Source organism: Diplotaxodon limnothrissa, linkage group LG23 (genome assembly GCF_057381915.1).
Source record: "Diplotaxodon limnothrissa isolate DT_005_m linkage group LG23, D_limnothrissa_male_GT1.1, whole genome shotgun sequence".
In the NCBI taxonomy this organism is placed as follows: Eukaryota; Metazoa; Chordata; class Actinopteri; order Cichliformes; family Cichlidae; genus Diplotaxodon; species Diplotaxodon limnothrissa.
The window spans coordinates 4379922-4404424 of record NC_140617.1 but is presented as its reverse complement, the minus strand read 5'-3'; the positions used below and the strand labels follow the sequence as shown (position 1 = coordinate 4404424).

Here is a 24503-nt window from a genome sequence, read left to right as displayed (position 1 = left end):
ATTCCCCTTTGCTGCGCGTCCCTCTTTATTCCGTGAGGCTGTGATGAGACACCCTGGAAGTTAACTTGTCCCACAGCTCGCTCCGAAAGGAATGACCTTGATGTAGCTCGCGCGCAGTTCGAGTTTGTGGTGTTTTTCTCGCCGTGTGACTCTTTGCATATTCTTGTTTGTGTTTGAGTTTCTGTGTCTCTGTAATCACTGAATTGTAAAACTATGTGTGAGAGCCTTATCGTGCGCAGGGAGCTTCTCAATTTTTTCCCCCCCTCATTCCGTGCAGTGATAATTCTGTTTGGGAACTGTACCACGTCAAGAGATGGGCAGGGGAGAGGCACATGGAGGTACCATTTAGATAAAACAAATTGCCAGCTGCCGAGCAGGAGCAGTCACCTTTCAGATAAAAAAACCAAAGGGACTGCTGTGAGCAGCGGTGTGCATGTGCCCAAGATTTTGTGCATTTTCACATTTGTGTGTGACTGTGGTATCTAAAGGAGGTGTAGCTCCGTCCTTAGCCAGTAATCCAGGCTTTCCAGGCAGTCTTTTTCCATAACAAGTCACATAGCCATTTTCTCTGGCCTATAACTATAATGCTGTGATGGGACAAGCAGCAGTAATTAAAATCAATAGCCAGGACTTTTCCAGTCTCCGGCAAGGTCACGCGCTGCCCAGTAGAGAGAGAGCGAAGGAGAAACAGAAAGAAGTGGGATTGCATGAATGGGCAGAGCCAAATGGGGAAATATGTGGAGAGGTGAGGTGTCATCTTATTTTAATTAACCTGCACCTTGGAGGGCTGGCACTACTTTAATGCACTAGTGTGGGCACTAGGGGGTTGTACGAGTGTGCATGTGTCTGTCAGTGTGTCTAGTTTGTCCTTGCCAGCCATTACTTCGAGCCCATGTTACCACGCATGAATCAGGTTCCTTCGGGGGGTGGTGGTGGAGTAAAATAGTATATTTTTCTCCATGTTTTTTCAAGATTTACCATTTTCCTTTGTCCAGCTTTAAAGGCTGTAACATGACCCTGTGAGCCTGCTCCAGTAGGCAGAGTGGGTGTGGTGTAGCTAGCCACTAGCTGCATTTGTATTCTGCTGAGGACGCTGCATGCAGAGACATTTTCCTTTCGCCTCCTCTAAAGGAATAATCAGCCTTGCCTTTCACTCCCTTCTGCCTGAAAGAGGCTGAGTGATTTAGCTGGTTTTGTTTCAGTAGGTACCTGCAGGGACATCTTCAAGTGGTTGCATGTATGTGTGTTCACTGTAGCTTTCTGTGTAGGAACTTTGCCGAACCGGGTATATTAGGGGTTTGCACAAACATATGCATTTCTTGTTTGTCCTTCCTGCCCTCACTTTTCAGGCCTGAGTCAGAAAGAAAAGTCTTTTCTGTTAGAGTCAGCACAGAGCAGTCTGTCCTGTTTGTTGATTATCAGGTCCTGTTCCTATCGCAGCCCTGATAGCATCTCCATCTGATCTGTTGCCAGACTCGCTAGCTCACTAGCCAGCCCTGCCATCTCACAGCCGCTCCGCTGTTAGCCGCCACCCCTTCCTGTATATCGCCGTATCAGTCTCAGATCTGCCATCACCCTGCTCTCTCATCTTCTCCTTATCTCCTTATTCCACCTTTCTCCCTGCTCCCACTACCCCAAACCCACCAATCACTCATCGCCCTCATATTTTTCTTCTTTTTATCCTCCACTCTCAGAGCCTCTGCCAAAGCTCCTACGGCAGCACCGTTGTTCCCCATGCTTGGTCGTCTTTACAGAAACTGTCAAGGCAGAGTCAGTGAGTGACAGGACAAGACATGTGAGACTGGTACAAAGATGGAAAAAATGAAAGAGAAGAGAAGAAGAGGGAAACTTGCATGCTAAATTCTCCTCACCAAGTCTTAATAGTGAATACTAAACAAAAGAAAGAGAGGAAGACAAAGACAGACAGATGAAGAGCAGTAAAGGAAAACATGTTGAGTAGGCAGAGAAGTTTTGTGGACTGCAGCAGTGCTGTCCCGGACCCCATCGATCATCCTTAAGGTGCCAGGATCAGTCAGCTTTATTTAGCTCTAAGCCCAACATACACAGTGCACAAGCACAACACACAAACAACAGCACTTAGTATCACACGCGACGCCCAAACGAGATGCTTACATGTTTCTAATGCCATTTTACTCTTCTAGCTTCTCACAAGCTCAAATCATAACTACAGACATAAAATATAAAAACCCGAAAACCATTGAAAAAAAAAAAAGATATATTACAATAAGGTCTTAGTCCTTTGTGGTCACAGAATGTCATTTTAATTACAGAGTTGGAACATGAGTTGGCCACATTTGAAAGTCACAGACATCATCTGTAGAAATTCTCAACTGACCCGACATCAAAATTAAGCTGTCTTGTTTTTGGCATATGTCATTTTTTCTTAATTTAGCAGGAGCGTCGGTGATGATTACCCTTCATTTTATACTCATGCTATAAAAGTGTCACTCAGGCTGATTATTGTTTTGAGTGAAATATCTTTATCTGCTGATTTTACCACAAATCATTTTTTTGTTTGCCTGCACTGGTTGATGCAGAATCTGCTTATATTTGCCTCTTTTAAAATGCTACGTCAGGAATGCAGATTTAAAGCAAGTCTGAAAGAAAGACATAGTCGAATGTATCCAGTTAGTTTATAATTCATCAGTCTTTGTATTTATTTGCATTATATTGCTGGTGGCTTTTTATTGAATACCAAGTCTATGAGTTTTGTTACATTTTGTTATGTATGTAATTTTGCATTAAATCGCTGTGTTAACTAATTACCACAACCAGTTCTCTTTGTATTTTTTCACTGTTGGCTCTTAATTTTGTAGCTTCAATTATACAGTATCATGCAAAAGTCTTGCCACTCCCGTGTCTTCATATCTGCTGTGTGTTCTTAAATATTTGAGGAAAATTGACACGTGGGGAACAAAAGACAACGTGGCAGGCCTAAAAAAACATCCACAGGAGATAAAAAGGGTCTGAAAGTCACAGAAATAGGAAAGAAACCCAGCAAATAGAAAAAGAAATCAAGAAAAGTACCGTCAGATTTTGATCCACCGTGCAATGACATCTGGAAAGAGTCTGATTGGCAACGGCTTCATTTTTCAGCACAACTACTCCAAAGACACTGGCAGTGCAGTTAAAGCATACCTGGATAGAAAAACACACTGAACGGTCTCATACATGGATTGGCCTCCTGTTGTTTACAGTTCTCGTTAGACTCTGTTTCTGTCCTATATGCACGCATGTATGTTTCAATAAATTGCTGCACCTATTTCTTATTTTCCTAGAAAAATATAAAGATATGACTTTTGCACATTACTGTATATTATAAAATTCTAGAGTTTGCCATAAACAAAACAGAAAAGTAATGCATTTCCAAGCAGATAATTACCAGCTGATATCCTCCTCATTCCTTCAGTTGTGTTCCTCCTTACCAGCTGAACTCTATTTCTCTGGAAGAAGACACGATGGCACATTGATGCAATTTCTGCATTATGATTTCTAAGTGCTCTGTATCCATTACTATACATGTCTCTGTTTTCTTGGAAAAGTGCTTTGGTCTCAGTGCTCCTCATATTTTTGCTTGCGGTTGAAATTGTCCAACAAGTTTTAATATTAGTCAAAGATAACCTGACTAAATACAAAATTCATTTTTTTAAATTATGATTTCATTAATTAATAAAGAAAAGTTATCCAGATCTACTTCGTCCTGTGTTAAGTCATGAATTAACTATGATTAACCACCTTTAAAAAAAAGTTTCTCTGAACACACTGGCACTGGATTACTGGCAGACCTGTTAAATCAAGAAATAAAAGCCATTTTCCACCTGCGGAGAAAACTTGGAGCAGTGGTGAACCTTCCCAGGAGTGGCGGGCCGACCAAAATTACTCCAGGAACACGTCGACGACTCCCCCAAGAGTTCACAAAAGAGCCCAGAACAACATTAAAGAACTGCACTGTAAAATATGGTGGTGGTAGTTTGATGGTCTGGGACTGTTGTGCTGCCTTGGGACATGGAAGACTTGCTGTGGTAAATGGAACCATGAATTCTCCCGTCTACCAAAACATTCCGAAGGAGATGTTCGCCCATCGCTTCGTGATCTCAAGCTGAGGCGCACTTGGGTTCTGTAGCAGGTCAATGATCTAAAACACACCTGCAAGTCCACCTCTGAATGGCTTAAGAAAGTGTGGCCTAGTCAAAGTCCTGACCTAAATCTGATTGACATGCTGTGGCATGACCTTAAAAATGCTGTAAATGCTCGAAAACCCTCTGATGTGGCTGAATTACAACAATTCTGCAAAGATGAGTGGGACAAAATTCCTCCACAATGCCATAAAAGACTGATTGCCAGTTATCGCAAATGCTTGATCGCAGCTGTTGCTGTTAAGGGTAGACCCTCAGTGATTCGGTTTAGGGAGGCAATACCCTTTCTCATGTAGGTTTGGGTTTTTTTCCACTTATTAATGAAACACACCTTCTTTTAGAAACGGCAGTTTTTGTTTACATGTGTTATCTATCTGATCTGAAACATTTAAGTGTGACAAACATTCAAAAAATAGGAAATCAGCACTGTAAATGACCTTTCTGATTTCTCTGTATTGGGTTTATCTTTTGTCGTTGCAGGCAAAGGCTTCCTGCCAAAAATGTGTACTACTACCGCTGCCCTGACCACCGACGCAACTATGTCATGTCTTTTGCTTTTTGCTTTGACCGAGAGGACGACATGTATCAGTTTGCCTACTGCTACCCCTACACCTACTCGAGACTGCAGCATTACCTGGCCAGCTTGGAGCGCAGGAACCTGCCTTACCTGCAGAGGGAACAACTGGGACTCAGTGTGGTAAGAGTTAGGAGCTGGAAAGTGCCGTGAGCAGCTGGAGGACAAAGTGTGTGAGGGGTGCTTGTGGTTATGGCTTGAGCAGAGAAGTCGAGTAGTGGTGAAAATTAGAGATGGAAGGGTTATAAGGCATCTTTTTTATGTGTGTTCAGATTAAAGAGGTCCAGATTGGTAACTCGGGTGTGCCTGCCGGTCATAACTTCAGCCTCTTGTGTTATTATTAGGATTGTTGCACTCTGAGATGATAGACTGTAAGCCTCTGGGTGTGTGTGTGTAAATGGCTGTGTGTGTAATCAGCAGAGCTCTCACCTCAGCAGTAGCAGCTAGTGTATCATAGATGCTGCCTCAAGTCTTGTCTGCTCTTATCAAATAATTGTAGGAGAAAAACTCATTAGAAATGCTTGAGAGATTACGACTTTTTCTTCTGTCCTCCAACATTTGTCAGGGAAAGCTTGCTGCAAGGGGTTACTATGAAAGTACAGGTATTTATAAGGAGCACCTGACCATGAAATGCAGAAAGGACTTTGAAAATTAGAAACCATGGCATGAAACAGCTGATAGTATGGTAAAAAAAAAAAAAAAAGCAGCAGTAATATCTCTATAAACTAAAGATCTCTTGACCTACAATGATAATAACAGTGTGAAACTGGGTGTTTCATATTCTGATTATGGTAACATTTGTGGTAAGATCCTTCTGTGTAATTCCAGCGTTGACTTGGTGAGGTTATTCGGTGTAAAAGCTTACACTGGTGTCAAAGAGAAACTTGCTCCTTTGATGTACGACTGCATCAACGTCAACATTTAGCTAATTAGCCTGTCATTACATAATACAAGTTAGCAAAGCAGCTGTTCTACTTATCCTATATTTATACTAGTGCTGTTTACACAACACAAAACTTTTTCTAAATAAAACACAATTAAATAGACGCACAGTTAACATTGTGTTAACACGGAGTCCCTGCAGTTTGCTGCTGTGATCTTTGCATTTCTTTCCCATGTCACATAACCCTCCTCGTATGTCTGTGTTTTCTTGCATTGTTACGTAGATGCTTCACTCTGCGTAGTCAGTATCTCTTTGGTCGGTTTGCAGCGGCTCTGGGTCAGGTTATCACAAGGCGGTACGCTCGAATCATCACACAACACCTTGTGATTGCAGCTCTAAATGGAGACCCATGTTTATAGCCCATTGCTGCCATGTCTAAATATAAGGACGTTTTTCATTGTTTGGAAAAAAATTTTTTTCCCCCAAACTGGAGTCTTTCCACTATTAAGAAGTACTTTAGGTGCCTAAAGTGATGCAAACATCAAGTGACATGGAAGGTAAACATGTAGTCATGTAAATAAGAACATTTTTCTATGCAGTCCTTTGAAAAACTTACTGTTTCCGTATGAATTTAGAGGGTAAGTAGCAGCCCGGAGAAAACCTTTTCTCTCTAAAAGAAACACCACAAATTTTGGACAGGCAAGTAAACAAAAGTGGAAATACCTGGCTGTGTTGGATGAAAACCAAACACAAAACACCTCACACCAAGTGTCACACGGTGGTGGATGGGTTGTTGTGCTGCCACAGAACCTGGAGACCTTGGAGTCACTGATTCAACCATGAAATCTTCTTCTAATGTGAGGCCACTGTTACGGCTGAGAAGGCCAGGCTGTGGGTGTGGACTCAAATGCAGACACAGAGGGAGGCAAAACGGGTGTGAACACAGTGCTTTATTTACAGTGCCTAGTTAGGGGGTTGGGAAGCGCATCTGTAACCGGAAGGTCGCCGGTTCGATCCCCGGGCTCTCTGTCCTGGTTGTTGTGTCCTTGGGCAAGACACTTTACCCTACTGCCTACTGGTGTTGGCCAGAGGGGCCAACGGCGCGATATGGTAGCCTCGCCTCTGTCAGTCTGCCCCAGGGCAGCTGTGGCTACAACCGTAGCTTGCCTCCACCAGTGTGTGAATGCGAGAGTGAATGAATAGTGGTATTGTAAAGCGCTTTGGGTGCCTTGAAAAGCGCTATATAAATCCATTATTATTATTATTATTGTTAAATTACAGAGCAGGAAACTATGAATGCTATGAACTGTGGAAGCTATGAACTGAGAACTATGAGGCCAAACTATGAACATGAAACTCTGACTGAATGCTATGACTAGGTGCAAGATTTCATAGACGGATCCTGGGAATGGAAAAAGGGGCAGCGGCTTGGGTGGAGGTACACAGTCACTATAATGAGAAGAGACAGGCAGTCAGTGGCAGTCTAGTGAATCATAGCCGAAGGATTAGACTGTGGTGGTTAGGGCGTAGGTGTAGATACTGTAGGTTCAGTGAATGCTTAAATTGCATTGATTAGAATATACTGGACATTCAAAGCTAAGATTCAGCGCACTGTGTTAGAGGCTGGGATTTGATGAATTCATCATATATACAACCTTTGATCATCATTTATGTCCAGTTGAGAATGAATCTGTGCACTCACATATTAAATGAACTGAAATCAGTAGTGTGATCTCCAGTCTTGATATAATGAATGAGAGAACTGACAGCTGTTATTTTAATCAGCCTGTCTCAGTTGATTTAACTCTAAGTATCACAAAGTAATGTGGTAACATCTGGACTGACGAGTTTACTGTCAGCATTTTAATCGCTAGTTTAAAGGCTGTAGGCTGCAGCCATTGCTCTAACACTGTATAAATGTAACAGGCCTCAGTGCTGGTTCTAATAGTCTGAGCTGCTTCCAGCTTTATTTGTGAAGAGCACAGCAGCTTACAACACACGTAGCTAGCTCGTACAGCGGCGACGTAAAATGTTCATAAGCTAAGATGACCTTAAAATAACGGGGCTACGTGCGGTGATGCTAGCGTTAGCCATGTTAGCACGTTATCTTCAACAGGTGGTCAGACTGCGTAAACAGGCACTCAGTCAGAGGTTGCGCTGCAGGGTCCCTTCATTCTTCACATATCCGTGTCGAGCCGAGTGTAAATCCCGAGGCTGAACGGCCTTTGTACAAGCACACACGCTTCTTAGCAGGCCGAAGCTATGAGCTAGCAAAATCCAGGCAGACAACCTGTGTCTGTCCAACCAATCAGAGAGCTCCTTACATCCGGTGTGGCTAATTTGAATAGCAGCAGGATTTGTGCGCTTCACTGTTTTCGCTTCATTTTTAAGCGACTTGTTCTGCGAGCAAAACTGCAGGGAACAGAAAGAGGGCAGGCTTGGTAGATTTGGCTCACAGGATCAGTATTAGTATTCATAGTCATTGAGACGTTTTATGACCATATTTTTCTCTTTATGTTCTCCGGTCCTGGGTGGCAGACAGCCTAGCCCCGCCCTCTCATACCCTTTTTTCTCCTGCCATTACCTGCCCTTGTCTCTCACAGACACATATGCTACTCCACACATACAGGTCAGGGAGAAAGGGATGAGAAGGGATGAGGAGAGCTTTCTGGCTGCATCAAAGTTTAAAGACGGATTGCTGTAATTTCCAAGGCAGAGTCTATGGAAACGACAGGGACACCACAATAGCTTTAACCTTCTAATGGGTACAGTTATCTCATAAGGATGGAAATAAGAGCCAGGGCCATTTGCACTGGCATTCTTCTATCTTGCTGACTAATTTGTTTTATGTAATGTATTCCTCTGAATAAAATCTCTGCCATCCAGCCGGCACTGGGAGCGTCAGATACTGTACCAAAAAAGCAGAAAAATTGTAGTTGTCTTCTTTCTTTTCCTTCTTTTTTTTTTTTTTTTTTTTTTTTTTACCTCCAGCTCTTTTCATTATTAAGTGTTTACTGATTTATAAGACAGGTTGTTCTTCTTTTCTTTTCTTTTTTTAACCCAAATCAGGTTTCACTAAAGCAGAGTGATTTGAATTTAATGTGTAAATTACATTGAACCAGACAGAATGTATTCCAGTTGAGGTGCACTGGAAAAGACAATTAAGAGAGAAAGCGAGAGATTGAAATAGAGGGACAGAGACTGACAGAGAGATGTGGGATGAATGAAAAGGGCAAGCCTGGAGGATGTGAATATAACTTTGAGATACTCAGTTCTGAATTATTTTCACTTTCACCTAGTTTTTCGCCTGCTAATTAAGACCTTACAGTAATACTGGGATTCACCTAACTTTCCTTACTGCATATAATAGTGAATAGAAACTCCCTACACCTCCCGCGAGAAATTTCTTTACTGCACATCACCTGACATGATAAAAAAACAATCCTATCATCTTGTTTCTTTTTATCATCATTAAAAGCAAAAGAGAACGCGAACAGTTATTATCTTAACATTGGAGTCTGGAAAATCCCTTAAAGTCTCCCTAATCGACTTTAAACGGTAGATATTTACTACATGTATTTAGCTACATTGTAATAAAATATAATACAGCTTTGTTTTGGTTTTTTTGCAAGCATGTTTGTCAGAATCTCTTGTTTGTGCTTCCTTCCTACCGTATCTTACATATTAGCAAAGCCGTTCAATCTTGTTTTTTTCCATCTAAGAAATACTGATAAATGTGTTCATTTTTCAGCTTCTGAGACACCAAATCATCATATATGCTTTCATTTCCTCACGCATAGATTAAAGTATTGTATCACCTCACCAGCTGGAAGCTATCAGAAAATAACACTGACTTCAAACTGTACTAAAAAAAAAAAACCCTGAGCAACAAATACACAACACGTTCAAGCTTTTATTTTGGCTACTTTATTATAGATTTAGCATGATTTCTGTCCTCTGACTCTTCTCTTCTCATATAATCTCTTACAAGAGATGTCCTTTCTCACATGTTGCTCACAGCAGTAGAAATCTGTTTGATGTCCACCGATGCATTGCATCATGGATATTTTGTCCTCACCTCTTGAAACAGCTGCAAGCACTGCAAAGAAAAAACTTTTGCAAATCTCTGATTAGAGACCCTGTGTGTGAATAACAAAGGATGTCTCTGTTATCTCCAGTCACACAGTAGTAGGAAGCTGGCTGGTTACAGACCATTTAATGTCCAGCCACATTGGACATTTATGTTCTCAGATGATCCCCACAAAGCCCGAGTTTTGGGGCTGCAGTGCTTGTAAAAATGTCTCTCTAAAGGCCAGAACTTGGTTAGCTTAGCTTTGCTTAAAAGCTGACAATGGGAGGACATAAAATCCTTTACAAGCAAATGAAAGCTCACAATTGGATCTTTGCTAAATTTGTTTAACACCAAAGTGTAAAAGCAACAATCTTATGGTTCGTAATTGTTTATTGAGACCAAGCAAACAATTGAGACTCCAGAAAATTACTGCTAGACAAGAAATAGTGTTATACTTAAATCCATGTAAAGCAGCTAGGCTAAGCAAAGGCTTTATGCAGCATACTGTATTAACAACACGCACACCTTGATGTGATTTGGCGCTACGTAAATCGAACTGAATTGAATATTTAATGTACAGATATCACATTGGTCTTAATCTTTTCATCTCTCAGCAGGAAAGTCTATCACTATGTTCCCAAAATATCAAACTGCTATTTCCAAGCATATTTTGTATTTTTGTTAAAACATTTCTTTTAGGTTATTTAATATCAGTTGTATATATACATTGGTGTAAAGTTATCTGGAAGGGAAATTTGTCCACAAGCAAGCTTGAAGACAGGATTGTCAAGAAAAGTCAGGCTAAGAAGCCTCATAAGGATTGGTCTGAGCGTGGTGTAGGTCCACTGCGCACAGACGTCTTCAGGAAAGGGAATAATTTTGAATTTCAAGACATTCCCGAACAGGAGACAATGTCAGAGGTATCTTACCTGGACTAAGGAGAAAAAGCACCGGGCTGATGCTCAGCCTTCTAGTTAAAAGTAAAATTTGCATTTCATTCGAAAGTCCTAGAGTCTGGAGGAAGAGTGGAGAGGCACAGAAGCCAGCGTGTTTGAAGTCCAGTGTGACGTTTCCACAGCCTGTGATGATTCAGAGTGCCATGTCATTTGCTGCTGTTGGCAGCGGCTGATCCTCTCTATTTTATCAATTCCAAATCCAAAGCTTTATGGAGATGCTCATTTCTTTTTCCAGCAGGACTTAGTGCCTGCCCACAATGCCAAAACTTGGACCAAATAGTTTGCTGACAATGTTCCTTCCGCCAATTCGCCTGACCTGAACCACCGGTCGAGAGGGAGCCGAGAGACAACCGACCCAATAATAGAGGCAAGCTAACGAATGCTATCAAAACGTCTTACCTGTATGACAAGCCTGCTACAGTGCACTGCATTCACTCAGTAATTTATCGCAAACGTCCCAGACAAATTCAGTACGCAAACTAACAACGTTTCTGTATTGTAAGTCATTTTGAGTCCCCAAAGCATCAAAACTAAAGCCACAAGTGCAATATTCCACTTCATGTATAATTAACTTTTTGATGAGATTCTAATTGTTTGAGAGCGGTATATATCAAGCATGTAGGTCTGTGTGTATAAACTGATTCATTGATTATTTGCTCAAAGTGAATTTCCCAGCATTCATTCAACACTCATGCCCTTTAAAGCCTCTACACAGACATCCATAAAAACACACACACAAAGACAAATACCAGAAGAATTAATTTTACTCCCTAGAGGAGAGGGTTTTGGATTCTTCCCATTCCTTCTCTGTCGGGCTCACGGCCCTGCATCTGCTCCTCTGGTTCTTGTCTGTCTGAGCTTTTCCTTTTGTCGACCGTCCTGACAGCATGTGAGTAAAACTCTCTCTCTTTCTCCCCCTGAGGCATCTATGTCCACGGAGACACAGAGGAAGAGACAACATGCTATTGACCTTCTACTAAAAAGCCTCTTTGAAAAGATGCCTACCATCTCCTCATTTTTTTACAGTCTTCAGGTGTCCCCCAGCCATGCTGAATTGATGGCACCTTATTTGCCCACCTTGGGTGTTTTTCTTCTTATCTCATCAGTAAGCGGTGTCTGCCCAGGAGTTGCAGAGGCAGCGTTTTCAGGTTTTTCTTGTATTGGGAGGGCAGAGCTATGACACTGTTAGTCACCTCTGACACAGCACAGCCTCCGCCTGTAGACCAGATGGGAAGAAAGTGTAAAAGAGCAACCTCGGGGTGGGAGGGGGAGAAGAGGCCGCTGACCAACATAAAGCCTCCGTGCGACTTACCAGGCCTGTCCTTGCTCACTGTTACACTGTGATTCAGCTCACATACACACATCAAGTGAAACTATTGATCTGAGAATCACAGTCCAGAGATGTCACATCCACTCAGTTCCATTTTTCTTTTTTAAATCTCACAAATCAAAGCGAGATTATGATTGATCACCTGTGCTGTGTTGATGAAAAGCTGTGGTCACTGTCAGCTGCAGTGACTTAACATTACTTAGACTGTTGTGATTGAATTTTAGACCTAATCCTGTCTGCTATCAGTGTTCAGGTACCATGTCTGGGTGTCTGCTCGGTGGGAGTGGAGTCTCACAGAGCTTTTTTCTTCTTTTTTTTTCTCATCCCCCTGCATCTGGAGCATGAGGAGTGGAGTGGAGTGGGCAGTGCAGCTATATCTGCCTGGCTGCCTCCCTCTCTCTCTCCTTATCTCTGTGTTTGTACACCGTGTGCCAAGATCCAATCAATAGCCACTCCAGCCGTGGAGAGAAGAGAAGGTCAGCAGCCACACCGGAGGAGCCGGGTTAGGCAAACTGATGGAAACACAGGAAGCAAACCACGGGCTTGGCATCATAGACTGCCACTGTGCTGATAAGAGCTCCTATTACATGGACATTTCATAATTACGTTGTGTATTTCACAAGTGATCTCGACTTCCTGTTTTAAACCTGCAGAATCTGTATTAGAAAACAATAATAAAGATATATTATGAGTAATAACTGAGCCATCAGACACAGCAGGAGCTGCACTTGTGTCTTCACTACTGAACATAGTGATTGGCGTTCATATTTTTCCAGCGAGGCTTTTTCCACACATCATACATTGTCATCAACTAATAGAACAGCACCATTGTGACAGAGTGCCAGTTTTAATTACAGTAACTAATTCATGCCAACTTTCTGTGAAAGCAGGCTCTGATATCTGAGTTCTTGACACTGGAGCTATTCTGTGAATGGCTCTGTGATTGGGTTGTAATGAAGAGAGCCCTCAAACAAGTGACTGTCTCGTTCAAAGGCCAGCCCCTGAATAGCCAATCAGGACTTCATCAGCATGATGTGGTGAGGTGAGGTGATGCAGTTTCAGTGGTTAAAGTCCAGGCTGTCTTTGTTTTGAAAGCCATCACGACACAAATAGATTTGACCATATATTAGTATGCGAGCGACACATTCTGCCGCATTCATCACGCTGTCGTTATTTTTCCCTTCTCGTTACAGTACCTACAAGTCAGACAGATGGGTCGAGAGGCAATCGGAAATATTAGCTATATTTCCCCCAAAAAATACATTTGTGGTTAGCATATATTCAAAACAGACACGAGCACTTCACCAGCCAAGCAAGCTGGCGCCACTCGAGTAAGTAAACTGCTTTTCCCCGAGCTGAGAGGTAAACAGCACAAGATAACAGACTTTTTTCCCTTTAGTGGCAGACTGTTCATGAATGCATTAGCTGTGGCCTTAACATCAAACAGGAGAAAAATGTATTTTAAAGAGGAAAATGCAAACGCAAAGGACGAGGCGTACACTTCTATCAGCGGGTGGAAATTTAATTTTCCCTATACTTTTTTCTCCCTCCACTAAGTTCTGATGAAGTCTTTCTTTTGTTTTTCTTTTTTCTTTCCCTGCCGTTAACTTTACAGGTCCTCGCGTTACCTCTTTGCCATTTCCTTTCCTTGTTTTTGCATTTGTCATAAATTGTTCTCCGTTGGCCTCGGGAAGTTTTCCGTTTTCTTCTGGCAGCAGCTATTAGATATCTGGATGAAAGAGCTAGACTCTTTATCGTCTAATAATATGTTAATCACTGCCTACAGTGGCCCGGCATCACAACTGTAGGGAAATTCCTCAAAGATGGAAAGGCTGTCGTCGTATCGTTGTGGGTTTCTTGGCAACGGCTCTTGTTTTTATTCTGCTTTTCTATTTTGCTTCATTAGCGAGTGACCCTTAATATATGAGACGCTTCTGAATATCATGTAGGCTGGCGCAAGAATCTGAGAAAAAAGCTTAAGCCCTGGCTGTCCTTTAGCCTCGGATGCTTGTCTAAGGAGGCCGATCCAGAGGGAGCAGAAGATAAGCAGGTTTATGATCTATGTCCTTATGTTATAGTGCTGTATGGCCTCATATCTTCAACCAATGGTTCCCCCAGGATACTAGATGCTTTATTACGCATCTCCACCCTTGCATCTCTTCCATCTCTCTGGTGATCAAGAACGCAGTAATGAGGGAGAGGTGCCGAGGACCATGGGGAGGATGGGGGGAGCGCACGATGCACGGCTGTTAATGTGTAGCCTGCTGTGAAAGCGAGGGCGTCTGTGTCTGCGGTGTGTTTAACTTTACAGTTTAACACAGTCCAGCAGCACTGTGTGTCGGAAAAACAGGAGGGATGAATAGATTAAAGTGTCACAGGTGAACCTTTGCGAGTTGGATGTGTGATGTTCACGCAATGCTGACCCCTTGTTGATCCTTATTATAAAGCTGGCACAAAAGCACACAGATTTCGGGTTACCAGACAGAGATAATATTTATTTTGGAAATTGGAACTTATTCACACCTTAATGGCTTAGGCCTCCGTCTCTCTTTCTCTGTTCTCTCACCCTCTTTCTCTAGCCTCCTTTGCTTTTGCATAAATAGGAATTAAGCTAATGAGAGGTGATGTCTACTGGTGTGCGGTGCACTGAAAAGGAGAATGCGGTTTGTGAAATGAAAGATGACAAATTTTTAAAGCGATTCATTGTAGTAGTCTCTCTCCTTCTCCTTCTCTTTGTCTTTTCACGTCTCCCATTTCTTGGTCTTCACAGGCAAATCTATTCCCATCCTCTCAGCTGCGTTACAGCCATCTATCTGTCCTCCTCTGCCAATGGATATTTACTCCGTCGCTTTCTAGATGACTCTCAGGATGGAGCGTTGAGCAGCGAGCGCTCACTCTGTCTCATTTGGGTGTCAGGACTCAGTTCCCCAGAGGGGACACAAAGAGGAACAAAACAGATAGCATTCAAGGCTTTTAATAAATCAGAATACACCTTTCTGACAGTGTAATTGCTTTCCATTGCCCAAATTCACCAGCAAGCAGGAAAAGGAAGGTAAAGAGGGGAGAAAACAAGAGAACAAAAAAAGACAGGGAGAGGAGAGTAACGCCGAGCGGGCTGTACAGTAGATCATTTGTTGGAGGGAAAGAATGAAAATTAATGAAAAGAGAGTTGCTCGCCCTCCAAAGGCAGCCAAGCTTGAAATTCACTTTGAGGGAAACTTAATTTGTTGTAAATGGGCAAAAAACATATTACTGCACAGCGCAAGGGGCTGCACGGTGTGTCCGTCTGCTGCGTCTGTCTGTCGGCATGTGTTTGTGGCAGATGAGGAACGCTATGCTCTGAATAGCTCAGCTGAGAGGGAGGAAACACAGGAGCCTGTTAATAACTCCAGTAACAGCATTCTCTTTCTACATGACTGCTCTCCAGCACTCGCTTCTTGCACGTCTAAATACAACTCCAGGATGTGGAAGCGAACTTGTCAAAAGTTGCTTGCGAGGAATAAAGTTTGGCCCGCTCATATATGTCCTTCTGTGTGCGTGCGTGCATGTAAGCATGTACGCAGATGCATGCATGGTTTTGTGTTTGCTTTGCCTGGCAGGTATGAGTCACTAATTGAATCAGCTGATTCAATGGCCAAATTAATTATGTAGAGACGGCGTCTTAAAGCGACGGCGTACTGAAATTGTCATGGTCCCTGTGCCTCCCCGGCCAGCCCAGTGTGGCCACAAGTGTTTGTTGTTTTTCTCTCACTCTGTCTCTCCTACCTGTCTGCCTGGGCGGAGCTCTGATTGGGCTCCTGCCCTTGGCCCACGCACCTGCAGCTGATCTCGAGCGGATTGCAGTTCTCTGGCTCTTAAGGCTGGGGCTCTGAGCTGTTCGTCGCTGGAATATTGAGTAACTCTCGTTAGTATTGCCTGGCTTCCTTGCGATTCTACTGTTCCCGTGTTTGCCTTCGACTTACCCTCGTCTGTGTAAACAGGTTTACCTGGATCAGCCCTTTTGTGACCCCTGGACCCCGTGAGTAGGAGAGTGAGCTGAGCTGCTTGTGTGGAGACTGTTTGGACGAGGAGCAGAGCGAGTGCGAAGAAGTGTGTCTCCCCAGCCAAGTGATCCCCGGGACCCTGGTGTTTCCCCCCCCTTCACGTGTATATAGTGCACCAGTGTGATTAATAAAGTGTCGTTGAACTGTGCTACCTCAGTCTGCGCCTGAGTCCGTTCCACTCCCGTGACAGAAATCGTCGTTCTTTTCAGTGTAAGCAGAGTTTACTTGCTGAGATGTGGCATGAACAAGAAAATTCACTCTACAAAGGCTTTAAAACTGGAAGATATCCACTTGGTTTGGCTTACTCAGACTGCTGAAGCTTCATATTACCTTTTTGCTGAACTATGGGAAATTATCTTTGCATGAGCGCTGTGGATTATGTCTCCTGTCATTTACATTGAAATCGCTTCAGGAAGGGATTTTGTTGCAGCCAGAACGGACATTGTGAACAATTACAGCAACGAAAAAAATCAGATTAATGTAAATATGTGAATGGAAAATGGGGAGCTTATTCTATGAAGAGCAATTTTTAGTATTGAATTACACTTACATCAAGCATAAAAAATGGATGTGGTATTATGTAAGGGAATGCAGTCCAGCTAGGTCAAGATTAACAGCGATGAATATCCTGGATATTGGATTGGAAACAGATATTTATATGCATATAGTGGCACCTTTGTCCTGGGTTAATATCCGCCATTTGGCTGGGGCCTTTCTGTGTAAAGTTTGCATGGTCTGCGCTAGCCTTGGGACAGCCTGACGACCTATCCAGGGTGTACATAGCCCTATGTTAGCCCTATGTTAGCTGGGTCCCCCGTGACCCTAAACTGGATAAGCAGCAGAAAATAAATGGATAGCAGACAATAGCCTCCAAGAAAAAAGGAGCATCCGTGGTGAGGAAATTGGGTTGTGGATTATAAGTAGGGCTGGTTTACCTTCACATCTAAGACCTTTTTGTATATGTGAGATTTTTGGCTTCTTCTGCCTGTTAAAGTGAAGGTTTTCAGTCATTCAAAACAGCGATGGAAATACTACTGTGCAGGCTCGATATTTGCCACATGTCAGGATATTCTCACTACAATGTGATGGATGAACATGAATACTGTGCAACTTTTAGCAACAAACTAGTTTTAAATTGTATTTTTAGGCACTTTGTTACTAGCAGTCTGTCACAAAAATGCATAATTTGTTCCCATTTTTTGTTGACTCTACTAAAATGTCAAATATAACGCAGTTTGACAGGCATGAAATATGATTTTGCATCAACAGGGGATTCCCAAAGAGTTGTTGACCAAAAAAAGCACGATGTGCAGTGTGTACTTAAAAATTTGACAATACTGGACAAGTGGAGGAGAAAAGAAGAAATTGGAGTCTCTGTCAATGTGATTTTCTTAAAAAATGAATAAATAAATAAAAAATCCAGCAAAGACCTGATGCAGGACACGAGAGCTGCATCAGACCCTTCAGTGGATAATCTACTATTGGCTAAGTGTCATCAGAAATGATCTCAGTTGAAGGGTGGCTGTCAAGAAGCCATTCTTAAGGAAGGCAGACAAAAGCCTGAGGTGTGCCAAATTACACAAATCAGTGGCAACAGGTTTTCAGGATGGATCTGAAAATTTTGACTCGGATTATCTTCAATATTTACAGAGGTGGTGAGGAGAGAAGTACAACAGTGAGTGTTGTGGTGTTCGGGATCTTGCAAAATTGGTTAATTATCAAGTGTCAGATCTGTCAGATTTTGATCCACTGTGTAATAGCACCTGGAAAGTGTGTGATTCCTGTCCACTACCTAAACTTACCGTAGAGCAGGGGTCTTGAACTCCAGTCCTCGAGGGCCGAAGTCCTGAAACCATGTGTCCCTGGTGCAACACACCTGAACAAAACTAGTAGGTCATTAGCAAGAATATAGAACCTGACTGCATGCTGAAGTGGCAACCCCTAACCCTACTCAAGTAAATTTATGTAATACAAGTGTTTGGAAAAATATACTTCTAAAAGTACATTTATTGCACCATGTTCATTCACTCATGAGCTGCTGTAACAGCAGCAGGGACACATGGAAAAGTTTCAGGACACCGGCCCTCGAGGACTGGAGTTCGAGACCCCTACCTTAGAGACTTGAAGAATGAATTTTGACTTTCAACCTCCTTAGGATTGTGCAAACTCTGTTTTTGCCTGATATACTGTATTTCCATTTATATTTGCAGCTTTTTCCAATATCCCCAGCAAATTATAAACAACTAAGGGTGGCTTTCACAGTACTGTGTGTTCCTGGGGAATTAATTTCTTATGTTGTTTCCTATGTATGAGAGTGGTGGCATTAGTATCACTTAATGTGACTCCATATAGTTCATATGTACCAGATTTGATTTTATTGAACTCCCTTTCGACGCAGACACGTAACTTCTGTTATCTTTCAGCACTGTGATCCATTTGGACTTCCTCGTGTGCAGTTTGTTTGTTTAATAGCAGCAAGGGCAAACAGGTTCAAACAATTTAAGTGTAGTGTAGGCAGCATGTGAGGTGGAAGGTATGATGTTGAATCTCTGTTTGTTGGTAATTAAACAGCAGCAGGTGGTGAAGAGGCTGTGGCAAACTTTTATTTCATCTTTTTGCTTTTTAATGTTGGCAGAGTCAGTGGAATCCAAATTGGATTCAACAAATGAAAGTGATTTAAAGTGTGTTCCTGTTCATTTTTATTGTTTATGATGTTGCCAGTATATGCTGAATGAATATGCAGCATTTTTGTGCTGGCACGGTGATTGTCGTGCTTTGGAGCCTGATCGTTGTTGAAAACACCTACTTGATTTTCACCATTATTAAAACTTCAAAGAATGAGTTTCTGCAAAATACTGTAGCCCACAATCTGTTTGTTGCATCCATGCTAGTCAGTATTTTTGCTGTATTAGGCTATTTTTAAGTCTTAGACTCGGATGATTCAGTGTTTAGTGATAAGCTGGAGCCAAAGCTGAGCATAACTGACAGGTCATGGTTAAACTACACAATTGCAGACTTTCTGGGGTTTTATCCTTGCCTCCAGTTATAGACCTCACAATTCAACACTGTGTGGCTGTTAAGAATTGTGTATGAAGCAGATCAGATGTCACATATTATCAAACTGTTGACCTAAGCCTGTACTATAAGCTCTGAGCTTCCATTTCCCCAGCGTTCGTACAGCACAGGCCCTCAAGTGGATGAAAGGGTATGAATGCTTTATGTTCTTACAAGTCAAGTGTGTACCACAAGTCCTCAATCTCCGTGTGCAGCACTCAGTGATGTACTCTATGGAGCCTGGAAGAGTCAACATTTAGATGCTGTGAAGTATATTGGCTACACGGCTTGGTTACAGCACTTGGGTACTAGACGTTTAATTACACTCCAGGCAGGAAATGGCAATATGCTGAATATTTTTAGGAGAAATCAGATTTTTCATGTGGAATGTGAAACCCTCTCCAGCCCATTGGCCTCTCATCTCTCCCCGGGCAAGGGCTCTGGCTCTTCACCCTCCCCCAGGCTCAGCCCCTCTTGGGCCTGGAGACCCCCGATAACAAACAGGTCTAGCCAAGCCACTGGCCTCCCCCTCATCTACAGAGGCATTTAGTCACCACAAACAAACACCTTGCTCTCATTCCAGACAGGTCCTTTTCCTTCCCCTCTTCTTTGCCATACCACTCGCCACAAAATACATTTTCTCTTTCAGACTGTCCTTTTTTTTTTTAACCTGAAGTGAGAAGGAGAAAAAAATGAAGGAAGTGATAGGTCCCATTTTTCCTCCACTTTTCTATTCTCTCTCGCCTCTCGTGTTTTTGCTCCCCCACTGCAGCATGGCCACAGCCTGTGTGTGTGTGTGTGTGTGTATTTCTCCCCCATGGTTGAGTGTCAGCCTAAGTGCGAGAGAGATGGATGCCAGAGTCCCTTTCTCTCTCCTAAGGTGCCATGTGTCCCCTCTCTCTTCTGCCGGGCTCGTCTGCACCTGCATATTATGATATAGTGCCTCTGTTCAGCCAGTCGATTGCCTTTAACAGGACTGGGGCTCACTGGCCAAATTGAAAGGGATTGCAGCCTCCTTTTCATCAGAGTCACAGGAGAGCAGGGTGCTGGGTCTACGGGGCACAAGGGGGCATGGAGGAGTTATCCAGGGTCTCTTTTTTCTCTTGCACCCACTGTCACAAAACATTCTCCCTCCTTCCTTCTCTCTGTTTTTCTGTCTCGTTGTGTGATGCCATCTGATGTCTGTGGAAACATTTTATGGGAAATGAGTATTCTGTTTCCCATCAATCCATTTCTCCATTTCTATACAAGGAGTTCGTATTGATAGCGAGGAGGGGGGAAGAAAATCAACAATAGCCTCAGAGAAAAATGTCTTCATTTTCCATTTGTTTGCCTCATACTTTAGAGACATGTCATATACGTGTGTCTTCTCTTTTCAAGTTTGCCTTTTCAAATCTTTTGTGGAAGACAGAGCTTGAAAGGACCCATCTCTCTAATGAAAAAAAAAATCTTACTGTGCTTTAATGAGTAAGCAACACTTATACATACTTTCAGCTTGTTATGTCTGTGGAGCAGCAGGCAGACAAGCCAAAACAAGTCAGTGAAAGAATACTTGAGAAACTAATTCCACTACATTAGTAATGATATTGATTAAATGCTAATTGTGTCAAAAGGAATGAACTGTATCCCACTGATACCATTGAGGCGCTGTTCATTAGTCCCAAAAGAATCAATAAGTCAAGTAAAGTTCCCAGTGATGTTTTCTTCAGCTCGGTGCATTATGCATATGCTCAGTTTTGCAAACTTTTCATTAATATAAAAGTGTTTTGTCAGTTTAATTACGCTCCATAATTTTGGTTATTATTTCCCTTTCTTATGTAGCTTTGTCCTGTTACAACCTGCTGCTAATATGGCTCAGTGTTAGTGATGTGCGATACCACTGATTTCCTTTCCGATCCGATACCAAGTAAAATTCGATACCGATACTTTGTACAAAAACGTATTTTATTTATTGTATCTTTTATTGTATCTCAAATTATAGCGTCATAATGATTACAGGACATCAGATTACTTGTTCTTATCACTTAATGATGCAGAATTCATCATATAGAAATAAAAAACCTGAAGTTGTGCGCTATTTGAACACCTTGCCTGCCTGCAGCACTAAAGGACTCCGTGAGAGACGTCTGTCTCGCCCTAGCAGCACCTGTCCATATCCACTCTTCTTCTTCAGTTCGCCTCAACATACGCTCGTCATATTCTCTGATATGATTTACTCTGAGGTGTTTGACAAATTTGTGGTGTTGCCACAACACCTCACTTTCTTGCCACATGTATCGCAAACCACGTCTCGGCTGTTTGTGGATTTAAAATACGTCCCTACGCTCAGCCATTGTTTTGAGTGCGCACGCCAAGGGGCTGCGACACATTTATACAGCCATATTTCGCACATGACTATGAAAGGCGGAAGAGGAAGTAGTTCCTTCCAATGTAGACAATCCGAATGATATAGTTTCTTTCCACTGTGTTCTTGTTAATGATAAACTACAAATTTACCCTAAATTACTAAAATATCGATATTTTAATGTGAGAATCAATTCTAGAACATAAATGACTGGTATCGAAGGAATCGATATTTCAATATCAATCCGCACATCACTACTCAGTGTCACTTTCACCTAATCAAATCAGTTTCGTCTAAATTGATCTGATTAAATTAGCGTCACAGTTGCTCGTTCCTTTCGGCTTTAAAAGTTAGCTGTAGCCAGAATCACGTTTTTGCATCAACATAATCTATCGTTTCTGTCTCATCGTTTGAAGTTTTCCCCAGCCCAGTTGTCCATTACGAAGGACAGAAAATGAATGCATTCAACACACTGCTTTGGATAATAGATTGACAATATATCCAGACAGATTACCGGTGCCAGTTACACAGATTTCTCCCTGCATGCTAAGTTTCAAGGGAAAGACTTGACTACGGTGACTGATGGCTTCAAATAGCAGCGGATGTGTGCATGAGTGATGGAGAGAAGACTTGTTTCCCCCTTCCTCGCATCCCCACCCTTTTCCCCGTCTTTGCTTGGTTGCTGTGGAAACGAGCGGGCAGATTTGAGGCTCCTGTCACCTATTGTTCCGGTAAAGTTGCTAAACTTTAGTACCCACATGACAATCTCGCAGGGACGTGTGAGAGCACGCAAAAGAAAGGTTGCGCGCATGCACAGCCACGCTCACAGGAACTCACGCTTTCAAATCAAGACCTACACTTGTACACCGGGCAGACACACTCACTGGTCTTGAGAGAAATCTGCTATCTATTTAGTGTATTGACCTCAGGGTTGAGTTGTTTCTCTCTATTGACTTTCAGAATGGTTACGGAAAAAGAAGGACCAGGCTGGGAGAGGACAATAGAGAGGACACCTTAAAAGGAGTACCTTTTTTTTCTGCTTGGTGTGTGTTTGATAGAGATTCCCAATAGTATGCTATTGTGGAGCTGTCAATCAGCCTCCCCATGAATGCAGAGTGACGTTCAAGAGGTACATAACGCCTTGTCTGGGGCTCCTTCAATGTCCATCTTCTTTCATTCATGGATCAATAGTTGTCTTTATTTTGGATTCCTTCTTCTTCTTCTCTCTCTTCCTCCCTCCATTCATCTTTGACAGAGCAGCCCTAAATGTCTGCTTTAACTAGCTGCTCACAGCCCTCCTCAAAACACATTTACATACACATCAATCACGCTGTCAAAGGTAAAGGCATGACGCCGTGTAAAAACCAGAATTGGATTATGGCCTTGTCTCATCTCTGACACTGACTGCTTGGCTGGCTGGCTGACTAGACTGCTGATGTGCAAGTTAAGCAGCCTGAATTGTTATTGTCTGGTGGTTTTCCCATAGTGCTTAGTGTTTACTGCGTGCATGTTTCAGTGGACTGAACGAGAACTACAACACCGAAAGTATCTATATCTCTCTTGCCTTTACATACATGTATTTAACTTTGCTTTTAAAGCTAGTTCTCCAGCATCATCGGAGAAACATAACTTTTCACTTACATAAGGAGGTGATTGGCATGAGTGGAAATTTATGAATAAATCTGATCGACCAATACCTGTGCCTTGCTCCTCGGCTGAATTAATGCTATGCCACTGGATAGCTGAAGTTGTGCAGACTGTCTAAATATTAGCAATAACTCAGTGTTGCCTGATATCTTAGCACTAGCATAGATCAAATCAAATCAAAATCAAATCAAATCACTTTTATTGTCACATCACATGTGCAGGTACATTGCTACAGTACATGTGAGTGAAATTCTTGTGTGCGAGCTTCACAAGCAACAGAGTTGTGCAAAATACAATAACGTAAAACAAGCAAAATATAAGAATGGCTAAATCTGAAACTAATAAATATATGTACAATATATATATATATGCATACAGTATATGCATTTCTGGATGTGTATACTAAATATGTTTTTCTGCGTGTGTGTGTGTGTGTGTGTGTGTGTGTATACATATTTTACAAATTAAATAGATTAAACAATAAAATAAAATATATAAAAATATACAGAGTTGAGACATGTGCAAAACAGTGGCATTACTGTACAGTATGGAGTGCATAATGTTAAAGTTCCAGTAGTGAAGCTGAGGTGTCTATGAAGTGTTCAGCAGTCTGATGGCCTGGTGGAAGAAGCTGTCTCTCAGTCTGCTGGTACAGGACCGGATGCTGCAGAACCTCCTTCCTGAGGGAAGTAGTCTGAACAGTTTATGGCTGGGGTGACTGGAGTCCTTGATGATCCTCCCCGCTTTCCTCAGGCACCGCTTCCTGTAGATGTCTTGGAGGGAGGGAAGCTCACCTCCAATTATCCGTTCAGAGCACCGCACTACTCTCTGGAGAGCTTTGCGGTTGTAAGCGGTGCTGTTGCCGTACCAGGTGGTGATGCATCCAGTGAGGATGCTCTCAATGGCACAGTGATAGAATAAATAGAATAGATTATTAAGTACCTCTTAATAATAACACAAATCAGCGAATCATGTGGCAGCAACTAAAAAAATGTAGGCGTGGTCAAGACGAGCCGCTGAAGTCCAAACTGAGGATCAGAGTGAGAAAGAAAGCTGATTTAAGTGACTTTGAACATTGGGCGTAGTTGTTGGTGCCAGACGAGCTGGTCTGCTTTCAGAATCTGCTGATATACTTGGATTTTCCCACACAACGATATTTGGGGTTTAACCTCCTAAGACCCGAACTCTTCCACGGCATGCATTTTTAAATTCTCTTTAATATTTGGTCACATTGGGGCCCGATGAATGTAAAAACAAAGAATTACCAGATTTTTTTTTACCTTATTTTTGTTTTTAAGAAAAATGAGAGCCACATATGAGGATATTCGTTTAAAATTTCGATAGAACAGTAGCAGTATAATGTCCTCATAAGTGGATATCAGGCTCTTGTAGAGCAAAATTCAGTATTTTGGTCTATAATAACCCAAAATGTGATGTCCACAT

General features: G+C 42.3%; 1 protein-coding gene across 2 annotated transcripts in view; it reads left to right on the top strand.

Annotated features, from left to right (window-relative positions):
• The window catches only part of agbl4 (AGBL carboxypeptidase 4), a 348823-nt gene that overhangs the window by 192518 nt on the left and 131802 nt on the right, over nucleotides 1-24503 (top strand). For both annotated transcript variants that reach the window (XM_085349015.1, XM_085349016.1), the window contains exon 5: nucleotides 4638-4854. In XM_085349015.1, the coding sequence (XP_085205141.1) occupies nucleotides 4638-4854 (217 nt within the window). The remainder of the gene's footprint in view (nucleotides 1-4637; nucleotides 4855-24503) is intronic.